The sequence below is a fragment of the Chrysochloris asiatica genome, unplaced genomic scaffold (genome assembly GCF_000296735.1).
Source record: "Chrysochloris asiatica unplaced genomic scaffold, ChrAsi1.0 scaffold00116, whole genome shotgun sequence".
In the NCBI taxonomy this organism is placed as follows: domain Eukaryota; kingdom Metazoa; phylum Chordata; class Mammalia; order Afrosoricida; family Chrysochloridae; genus Chrysochloris; species Chrysochloris asiatica.
The window spans coordinates 7778530-7789563 of NW_006408634.1; the positions used below are offsets into that span (position 1 = coordinate 7778530).

Sequence of the window (11034 nt, forward strand, 5' to 3'; positions counted from 1 at the left end):
GCTTTCTGCTCCCATAAAGATTTACAGCCTCGGAAACCCTATACAGGGTCACTATGAGTCAGAACTGACTCTGCAGCACATCACAACCACCAAATCAATAATAAGTTTTTTGTTTTTTTTTTTTCATTGTGGCAGAGAATATATACTGAAAAACCTTCGACAAATGAGCTGCTTCTATTTGTTCAATTCCGATTAGGGCCTAGGCCGCTCCTCTGAACTAAGGTGACAGGTGTCTTGTCCCTTATGCTATTGGCCTGGTGCCATACCAGCACTGAAGATGAGACTGTGTCCCCGTGGATCTGAGATTAATGCAGCTCGGGGAGGGGCAGCCTGGGAGCAGGCTGCTCAGGTGGTCCTGAAGGCTGAGTGTCTCTCCCCACAGGTTCATGGGTGGAGGAGGTGAGAGCTGTAGCCTCATCGCCGAGGGCCTCAGCACCGCCCTGCAGTTGTTCGATGACTTCAAGAAGATGCGAGAACAGATGTACGTAAGCCCAGGGGTCTAGAGTCCAGAGGCGCTGTTTGCAGAGGAGGCCTGGCCAGTGTCCAGTCTCAGTCACCCTGTGTGCAAGTCAGCCAGAGCTGGGTCACCTGCCTGCTGGGCAGCTTAGAGCCAGCTGCTTCACCTCTCTGAGCTGCAGTGTTTTCCTTAGTAATGTGGGGACACTGCCCCCTGACTTCAGACTGGCGGGCCACCTGCACCTCAGCCTGGTCCCTCTTCAGGGTCCCTGCTGCCCCCACTCCATGGCTTTCCTTGTCCCCAGCAGTGGCCAGACACACCGCGTCTGCCTCCTCATCTGCAACTCGCCGCCGTACTTGCTGCCTGCTGTGGAGAGTACCATGTACTCGGGGTACACGACAGAGAAACTCGTGCAGAAGATTGGGGAGGTGAGGGTCTGGGGCCACAGGAAGGGTCGGATGGACCACGGGCTTGGAACTGGATTCTGGGGTTTGAGGGAGAAGGCATCTGGAAGAGGAGGCTGGAGTCCTGGAATCCTGGGATTAAGGAAGAAGGGGGCTGGAGTCCCAGATTCCCTAGGTTTGTGGGGGGCAACAGGGGCCACAGAAGAGTCCTAGACTCTGGCCAGCTCATCTTACTCTTGTTGAACAAGCTCAAGCTCACCTGCCCAAGGCCTGCTGGGAGTTGTGATTTATAGGGCCGTCCTGAAGGCTCTCTCGCCACCCTCTCCTTGCAGCAAGGCATCCACTTCTCCATCGTGTCTCCCCGGAAGCTGCCTGCTCTGCGGCTTCTGTTTGAGAAGGCGGCTCCCCCAGCCCTACTGGAACCTCTGCAGCCACCGACAGATGTGAGCCAGGACCCCCGGCACATGGTGCTGGTGCGGGGGCTTGTGCTGCCCGGTGAGGCCTGGTGTGGGCTCAGGCTGGGGTGGGAACATGAGGGGGGCTTCCCTTGCCCACCCGTGAACTGGCTCTTCTCTCTCCTCTTGGGCCCCTCTCCATCCTTCTGGCTCTCAGTCGGAGGTGGCTCAGCCCCAGGACCCCTCCAGCCAAAGCAGCCCGTCCCACTGCCTCCAGCCCCCACCTCTGGTGCCGCGCTCTCAGCAGCACCCCAGCAGCCTCTGCCCCCCGTGCCTCAGCAGTACCAGGTAAGGCGTCACTAGGAGCAGGATGAGTTCCTGGGGCTTGGGACGGCCCCATTGGATGTTGGGATGATGGGAGCCTCCCTCAGGATACGAGATTTAAAGGAGTCTTGTTGCCATGGGATGTTGGACGTTGTGACCTCATGAGACACTGATCCCTCCCAGAAAATCTGCCTTTTGGTTGGGGTACGTGATCCTCACCACCCTCCCGTCTCCCCTCAGGTCCCTGGGAATCTGAGTGCGGCTCAGGTAGCTGCCCAGAACGCAGTGGAGGCCGCCAAGAACCAGAAGGCTGGGCTGGGCCCACGCTGTGAGTCCTGGGCAAGTTGGGGAAGGAGGGCCCAACAGTCATTCACCTCACCCATGTCCGCTCACATCTGTTCCCGCTCTTCTCCTGCAGTCTCACCCATCAACCCTCTCCAGCAGGCTGCTTCAGGAGTGGGTACCCCCTTCAGCCAGGCTTCAGCCCCCCCAATGCCCCCGGGGCCCCCTGGAGCCCCGAAGCCAACTCCCGTGTCCCAGCCCAGCCTGGTGTCCAGCGTGGCTCCCGGCTCAGGCCTGGCTCCCCCTGTGCAGACTGGGGCACCATCCATGGTAGGTGGTGGCACTCCCCCCACGTTCCCCCCAATGACCTTTCCTTCCTCGTGGCTGAGAAGGTGCCCACAGTGAGCTGTTGGCTTTCCTGAGAAGGGCCCAGGGGCTGTGGCTCGAGCCTTGCAGGCTTATGCACTTCATGCTACTGACTCAACTGAGATTCGAGGGTCTAGAAAGATGGTAGACCTTGTGCTTCCTTAAGGAGCCCAAGGCATCCTGGGATTTGTAGTTCCTGGGAGTCCTTAAATTTAGAGGGGTGGTAGTAGAACAGCATTCTGGGGGTTGGGGTGCCCAGTCTGGTCCTGTCAGGATGTTCCCTCTCATAGTCTGACCCCACTACCATTGCTCTCCTTCCTCCCCTCTGGCAGGCAGGCTCGGTGGCCCCAGGAGGTGTGAGCGGCCCCTCCCCGGCCCAGTTAGGGGCTCCAGCACTTGGGGGGCAGCAGTCAGTGTCCAACAAACTTCTGGCCTGGAGTGGGGTCCTCGAGTGGCAGGAGGTGAGTGGACTTGGGGGAGCCATGTGGACTTACAGGGGACCTGGGGGCGGGGACAGGCTGGGGTTCCCTGAGGTGTGAGACTCTGGTCTCAAGAAGCTGTAAGTTAACCCCGAGTTAAGGAGCAGACAGAGTAAGAATGCGTTTATTAGATGCAGAACCTGGAGAAATTTGGCCTTTGGGGTCCCAACAGAGATCAAAGAGAGTAGGGTTATAGGAGTATAGGGTTTAGGCGCCAGGAGAAGAGTGCAGCATTTAAGGAATTTGGAAGCTTAGAGGATTCTGGGATTGAAGGTCTTGGGCGTAGCCCTGGTTCCTGGGAAGCTCCTGAGCTTTGGGACATCCAGGACGGGAGTAGCCCCTTGTGATCACAACACTCTTCTTACTCTTCTGGCCCCTCAGAAGCCAAAGCCCGCCTCTGTGGATGCCAACACTAAGCTGACGCGCTCTCTGCCCTGCCAGGTCTACGTGAACCATGGAGAGAACCTGTAGGTGTCCATGAGGGCAGGGTGGGTGGGGGTCGGGTGGGTGTGCAGCCTGCTGACCCTGTCCTGGCCTCCTCGCAGGAAGACGGAGCAATGGCCGCAGAAACTGATCATGCAGCTCATCCCCCAGCAGCTCCTGGTGAGTCCCCCTCAGCCCTGTTCTCATCCCCATTCCCGTTCCTCTCATACTCCCCTGCTAACACGGTAATCGGCTTCTGTGTCTCCCCCAGACCACCCTGGGCCCTTTGTTCCGGAACTCGAGGATGGTCCAGTTCCACTTCACCAATAAGGACCTGGAGTCCCTTAAAGGCCTCTATCGCATCATGGGCAATGGCTTCGTGAGTCCTGGGCTCTGGGGACCCCTGAGCACAAGCTCTGTCCTGCCTCCCTCAGACCCAAGGGGGCCGTTTCTCAAGGTCTCATCAGTTTGTGCACTTGACCTCCCCATTTTCTTCAGAGGTGTTAACTTTTTGTTTTTCAGGGTTTTTTGTGTGTGAATTGGTTGAAGATTTATAGGGCAGATCAGTTTTCCATTCAGTAATCCACACACATTTGTTTCATGGCATTGATTGTTCCACAACGGAACATCGTCCTCCTACTTCCTCCCTCTGTCTCCTTGCCTCCTCTTTCCCTAACTCTGCTGAACTATTTGTTCTTGGGCAAATGCTGCTCTGTGGATCAACTGGGTCATTATTCAGAGAAGTGTGAGCCTCTCAGTGTTACTGCTCCCCCTTATAAAGCTGCCTGTTGTGTGGCTGAAAATGAGCCTCTGGGGTGAGTTCATTTCTAGACCTGAGGGGTGACTAAGGGCCACAGTTTCTATCCGACTAAGCCTGGTCTTTGTTTTTGTGAATTTTGTTCCACATTTTTCTTCTGCTCTATCCAGGACCTTCTGTTGTGGTTCCTCTCAGAGTAATTGGTGGTGTAGCCAGGCAGCATCTCAAGGTTGTGGAGACTGGGGTTCGAGTGACCCCATTAGTCCACTGGACTCTTCTTTCCTCTGGACAGGGAGAGGGCCACTTCTTTTGTACTGTTTGCTCACAAGCTTTTAAGACCCCAGTCACTATTCACCAAAGCAGGATGTAGAGCGTGGTCTCTTTGGATTATGTCATGCCAGTTGACTTTTGTGTCCCTTCAGACCAAGGCCCTGAGTCCCGTGAAGCATTCTCTCAAGGTATTTGGATATGTCTAAAAGTAGGACTCCTGGTGTGACGCTGTGGGTTAATGCGCTAGACTGCAAAAATGTCTGAGCTCACCAGCTGCTCCTTGGAGACCTATATAGGGTCACTATGGGTCGGAACCAACTTGATAGCACTTAAAAACATCAACAACAAAAAGTTGTTATAGCTTGGCTCCCAGTGTGCTCTACCACATGAATGAATGAATATATTTACAGCAAAGCAAACTACCTGTGCACAAACATTTTTCAACAAAACTCTATATGTATGTGGGGTGTACTCCCACACCTTTCTGCCTGGGTGTCTCCATGTATCTACCCGTGTTGTTAAGTGCCGTCGAATCAGTTCCGACTCATAGCGACCCTATAGAATCTCCGAGGAGTGGCTGATGAGTTTGAACAGCTGATCTTGTAGTTCCAACCAACCTTGCAGTCCAGTACTTCATCCTGCAGCGCCACACCATTATTGCAGGACTGTATGTAGCAGGATTTATCTCTGTTACCCTTAACTCTTGATTTTTTTTTTTTTTTTTGCTGGCTTCCTTATTGTATATTGCCTTTCCCTTCAGCCAAGCTGACATGTGTACTCTCTAGCCAAGGAACTCCTGGTAGCGTAGTAGATTATGAACTTGGCTGTTAACCCAAAGGTCAGCAATTCAAATATACTAGTCGCTGCATGGGAGAAAAATAAGGCTTTATGCTCCCACAAAGATTTATAGCCTCATAAACCCTACCTTACAAACCCTATACAAGGTTGCTAGGAGTTGGAACCAACTCAATAACCCACAACCACCACCCTCTGGCCAGTAATTTAACTTCCCCCCCTCACCCCTTGATAAACACAAAAATGATAATACACACCCAAGTGAGGGAGATTCCACACGACAATTGTGCCCAGGGTTGGCTCTTGCAGGACTCATGGGAAAGGGTCTAATAAGTAAGAACAGGCCTAACTGTTGAGTACTTCCTGTTTGCTGGGCTTTTTTTTTTTTTTTTTTTTAATGTTTTATGTGAATTATGTGATCGTTTACATGGGAGAACATTAGTTTTACATTCATCCTATCATATCGTTTTCATTGCCATGGTTACAATCCCTTTCATGTATCATTAAGCAACCAACACCCTGAAAGCCTGCCTCTCACACCCCCACCCCAGTTGTCACAGCCCTTCTCCCTCTCTGGGTCTAGAGTCCCCCAGCTGCTCCATTTCTCCACGTAATCTCTGCCTCCATCTCTGGCGTCACTGTTCCTCTGGGTAGGGTCCTGCTCTCCGCTCTTCTCCCTTGATGGTCCCGGGGACCTCCACTCCTGGACTGCAAAGTCAACCACTCCCCTCCTTTTTCTACAAAACGTCTACCTTTACATTTCTAACCCTCACAGTCAGTCCTGATAACAATTATTCACTATTGTACCACATGAGACCTATCCCCATCTCCTTTCATCAGCCCACTTGGACAGATTGGATACTACTCAGTGGAGATTCTACCTTCCTCTGCGCCCTCTGGATCTAGGTTCCCTCTTGAAAGCTTGTAAGCCAGTTACTTCTTGCCTTTGTATCCCCCGCATTTTGGGTAGCTAATGTCCAAGTTGCCCATCCCTGTCTACTCTGTGTATGGAGGGGGTAGGAATGATCCTTGCTGTAAAGATTTGTTCCCTTTTTTGAGCTACTGCATCCATAGGTGTAGGTCAAGTTCATCAAATTGTATCAGATGACTCTTTTTTTCCTCTTCTTTCTTCTGGTTGAGCTCTGATCATCCAGTCATTGAAGCCAGGATAAGTGGGTATTATCTGCAAGTGTGGGTGTTCTTATGCATATGCCCATTCCTCTTATCAGCTGGATGCTTCACTCTCCACTCTAGTCCTCTGTGGCTATGTCGCTGACTCGGCCCAAGAGTCCCCAGGTCTTGCCACACTGCTGGCCGACCAGGTCTCCACCCAGGTTCACCGGAGTCTGTTGAACATTGTAGGACTTAGCTCACAGCTTCATTGCTGTTTTTCCCTCACTTCTTATCGGTGACGAACGAGGTTATTGATCAGAGCGCATGTCTGCTTGTGTATTCCCGTTGAGTCTTAGTCTTGGAAGGGGGTTAGCCCTGAGAGGACCCGACCACTTGCCTTGATGTCTCCTGGGCGAGTAACTTGCTTGTTCTTGTAGTAGTCAGTCGGACTGCCGTTATTGTTTTGTATTTTTTCCTGTCAGTCTGTCTTTTAAGAAGTATCTTCTATTCTTCTAGCTGCTCCAGGCTGGTCTGCTTGTCCTTTCCAATGGAAATTTCCCACCTCAGAAGATTCTGGATGGGGTTCAGGATTCCACTTATGGTCTTATGTACTGTAGAGGCTCCACAGGAAGCCTCCTTCACTGGACACATTGTAGCCCCATTTTAGGTATTCCAATCAGTTATAGGCAAGGAGCTCTGGTAGCATAGTGGTTACGAGTCAGGCTGCTAACCTCAAGGTTGGCAGTTCGAAACTACCAGCTGTTCCATGGGAGAAAGATGAGGCTTTCTGTTTCCGTATAGATTTACAGCCTTGGAAACCCTGTACAGGGTTGCTATGAGTCGGAACCGACTCCATGGCACATAACCACCACCACCACCATCAGTTATAGGCAGAAGACAGACTTACAAGCTTTCTATGGTGATATTTCTGGCTTTTCCTTTCTCTTCCCCTCAAGTGTCTATTTTATAATGGTATACCAGGGAAACCAAGATTCAAAAGACAGCCAAACATTTGCTGGGCACTTTTGCAGAAGGGTCCCCTCACAAAACCTTCAAAGGAGGTGTGCTCACGAGAGTTTGCAGTGCTTTACTAGGCAGCTCACCTCACCCCCACCCCCCCCTGGCTGATGTGTCCTGGAGTTCCTGGTTGTGGCTGAGAGGTGTGGCTGTCCCCCTCCAGCCCTAAGAGTCTCTGGGGTGCTGAGAGTACTGAGCTCCACATCTAAGCCTCTCACTCAAGCTGTGAACCCCACAGCGGCCCTTTGATACTGGGCGACCTTGGTGTTTTACAGCCAAGGAAAGCAGGCCTGTGAAGTGGGGATAGTCACTTAAGTCTTGTGACAGCCGAGTGGGAAAGCTGGGATTCAGCCCAACAATCCCAGTGTCTGGGGTCCTTTCTCTCTGCCTTCCCTCCCTGCAGTTGGCAAGCATCACAGCCCTACCCTGTCCCTTTTGGCCCCAACTCCCCTTTAAGACTCTTTGTCTCTGTAGCAACTTCAAGCAAGCCTTTCATTATCCCAGCATTTGGGAGCAGAAACCTCACCACCTCTTACCTGTGGGGCTTCTAGAACTTTCTAAAAGGGGGAATGGTGTGAATGACAAGCACCCCTCCCTTCCAGGCGGGTTGTGTGCACTTCCCCCACACGGCCCCATGTGAGGTACGCGTGCTGATGCTCCTGTACTCATCCAAGAAGAAGATCTTCATGGGCCTCATTCCCTACGACCAGAGCGGCTTCGTCAACGGCATTCGGCAGGTCATCACCAACCACAAGCAGGTCCAGCAGCAGAAGCTGGAACAGCAGCAACGAGGGGTGAGCTCCAAGCCCACCCATCCCCTTCCTGCCTGGGGCCCAGACTTCAAACCCCCCAGCAGCCCTCAGGGCTCTCCAGCCCCAGACAGAGCCACCCTAGTCTACTCTAGCCCCACCCTGAATTTCCTTCACACCTCTCTCCTCTCCTAGACCCAGTCCCCTCTGTGGGACCTTGGGGTATCAGGGTTACTTCCTGTCCTGGTTTCTCCCTTTTAGCCTGCAGACCTCCCCTCCCCCAAAATCATTCCCCTTTAGACTCTGACCCTTCCCTGTTCAGATTCAGTGGCTGACCTACCCCCCCCTTTGTCCTCCACACAGATGGGGGGACAACAGGCACCCCCAGGACTGGGCCCAATCCTGGAGGAGCAGGCAAGGCCTGCACAGAATCTGGTGAGCCTCGGGTCAGTGGGATCCGGGGGAGTTGTGGCAACCCCAGGACAGCAGACATTGGAACCGGGCTTTGCCCAAGGGTGCCTGGAGACCTCTGCCCTTCCCCTCACTCCTGTTAACTTTCCTTCAGCTCCAGCTCCGTCCCCCGCAGCCCCAGCCTCAGGGAGCTGTGGGGACCTCTGGGGCGGCAGGGCAGCCCCAACCCCAAGGTGCTGCCCAACCTCCCCCAGGGGCCCCCCAGGGCCCTCCTGGAGCAGCCCCTGGACCACCGCCACCTGGCCCAATCCTTCGGGCCCAGAATCCTGGGGCCAACCCCCAGCTTCGGAGCCTCCTCTTGAACCCCCCACCGGTGAGCTTTGGGGGTGTATGGGCAGTGTCGGGCCCCTTATCCTGACTCCTGAGCTAGGTGGTCCCTTCAGCTGGGAAGAGGGCGCTTGGGTTCGCTCCAGGATGTGAGTGGTGGGCCCCTCTGTCCATCTCACCTGGATTTCTTTGAGGAAAGATTCATTTGAAGAGAGATGACCCCCAAATCCCATCTGAGACCCCCTAAGTCTGCATCGGAGGCAGGGTGGCAGTGGCGGAGTTCCCTCAGGGCCACTGAATGCTCTCTGTTCCTCTAGCCCCAGAGTGGGGTGCCCCCACCCCAGGCCTCCCTGCACCACCTCCAGCCTCCAGGGGCTCCAGCTCTGCTGCCCCCTCCACACCAGGGCCTGGGACAGCCCCAGCTGGGGCCTCCGCTCCTGCACCCACCACCCACCCAGTCCTGGCCCACGCAGCTGCCCCCAAGGGCTCCCCTGCCAGGTAAGAGAGCCCTGGGTGAGGAGGGCTGAACTCTTGCCAGCAGCCTTGACCTAGAACACCCAGAGTGAGGGCTCCTGGGAAGGAAAGTCCTGCCTGGGATCCGAGGATAAGGGCCCCCTGTCTCCTCTGGGGGGCTCTAAGGGCCCATGGGACCGAGGAACTGCAATGACATAAGCGCTTCCCGTGACCCCTTACATGCGCGCTTCTGGGCCAGAGAAGCATTTTGGGAAAAAGCTCCCAAAGGCTTGTGGCCAGTGGTGTTCGAGTGGCCAGTTTGGGTCTGCAGGCACCTCCAGTGGGTCCCCTGAAGTTTCCTGGCCAGCCCGGTACCCTGGGCTCCAGAGGAGGAGGGAGGGGCCTACTGGGAGATGCAGTCCCTTCCCCACTGCCCCCCAGGTCAGATGCTGCTGAGCGGGGGTCCCCGGGGCCCGGTCCCCCAGCCGGGCCTGCAGCCCAGCGTCATGGAGGACGACATCCTCATGGACCTCATCTGAACCCCCGACACCCCAATAAAGTTCCTTTTAACACACGCCCCGACTCCCGTCACTGACGTCCCCCAGGACTGGGTGGGAGGAGACCAGGGGGAGACGCACCTCAGCTGACTTGGCAGAGGCCCCGGGAGGGTGGGGCCTGCGTGTCGGGATAAGTCACAGTCTGCTTTGCCCTGGCTGCAGTGAGCCCCTCAGGGCAGGGTACAGGCAGGTGTAACTTGGAGTGCTGACAGAGGTGGCCAACAGTGGCACACAAAGCAGCTGGGGCGTCAGGACAGACTCCCTGGAGGAGGAGAGAAGTAGGAGGTGAGGCCAGGCAGGAAGCTGGTGATTCTGGGACTGAGATGAGAGGAGCAGAGTGACAAGGTGGCTGATTAAGGAGCTGGGGGAGGTGCTAGTCAGCTGGGAGGACTCAGGTCCTGAGGGGGTGGCTTGGCCTGGGGAGACCAGACTCAGCTGTGAGTGTGACAGGCAGGTGACAGGGCAGGACTGGGACAGTGGTTCTGTGAGGAAGATGAGGCCAGAACAGGACCCTGAGCACAAGAAGTGGGGCTGGGACCAGAGTGATGGGTGAAGGAGTGGGGGGTGGAGGTGATGGCAGAAGATGAGGCCTCCATTTGTTTCCAGGTGACAAGGAAGATGAGCAGGTAGCAAGTGCCAACAGCCTCAGATGGATCCTAGGTAGGCCAGGCTGGAGGCCCAAGACACGTATAAGAGAATTTTTTTTAAAGTTCAAGGCAAAATTCTGTTGTCTTTCAATTCCATTTTGCTAGGAATTTTTCAAAGCCACCTTGTACGTGGCAGACAGTGTGTGTTTGTATAGGGTGGACTAAGGGACCGCCCCCAAGGTGGACTCCCTGGGGTAGGATATGCTGAGACCAGAGTCCTAAAGGACATCGGTGGAGAGACGCCCAAGGGTCAGCCAGATACAGACGACAGGCCTGACAGTGAGCGGTGAGGGAGCTCACTGCCTGTTCACAGGCTCCACCAACATTTCTCGGTGGCGCAGTCCATGCCGGCACCAGCCGCATCAGAATGGGTTGGGTTGCTGGTGAGCATGCAGATTCCCAGGCCCCTAATGGAAGGGAAGCTGCCCTGGGGGGGGTGGGGGTTGGGCGACAGCTGAGTTTTGTTTGTGTTTCCGTGTGTTAGCAGACGTGGCATTTTTGTTCTTTTCCCCAACATGTCAGCTGTAAAACTCAGGGTTGCTCACACACACCAAAGCAGTTCTCAGTCTTAGCTTCTCTTGACCAGTCCACCCAGCTGGCCCTGGGCCCGTCCTGCTGCCTGGTGACAGTGGGCTGGGACCCGTGCTCTCTGGTTCGCCACAGTCCCCACCACCCATTCTTGGCTCCCCCCACCGTGAGGCAGAGGGTCCATCCTTCCCTTCCCCCCCCCCCCCCCATGGTGGCATTAAGAGGAAAGTGAAATCTCTCTTGTAACCATGTCTCTATCACAAGCGGCAAAACGAAAGCG

The 11034-nt window shown here is 54.9% G+C and overlaps 1 protein-coding gene across 1 annotated transcript; it reads left to right on the forward strand.

Moving 5' to 3' along the window:
* Positions 1 to 243: 243 nt before the first annotated feature.
* Positions 244 to 9597, forward strand: MED25 (mediator complex subunit 25). The gene is made up of 16 exons (XM_006868414.1): positions 244 to 257; positions 383 to 481; positions 765 to 885; positions 1194 to 1356; positions 1474 to 1604; positions 1821 to 1908; positions 1999 to 2192; positions 2561 to 2689; positions 3089 to 3174; positions 3253 to 3310; positions 3402 to 3509; positions 7685 to 7876; positions 8195 to 8266; positions 8397 to 8615; positions 8887 to 9067; positions 9464 to 9597. Exons 1-16 carry the CDS (start codon positions 244 to 246, stop codon positions 9559 to 9561), a joined length of 1953 nt encoding a protein of 650 aa, XP_006868476.1. The 3' UTR covers positions 9562 to 9597.
* The last annotated feature ends 1437 nt before the right edge of the window (positions 9598 to 11034 follow it).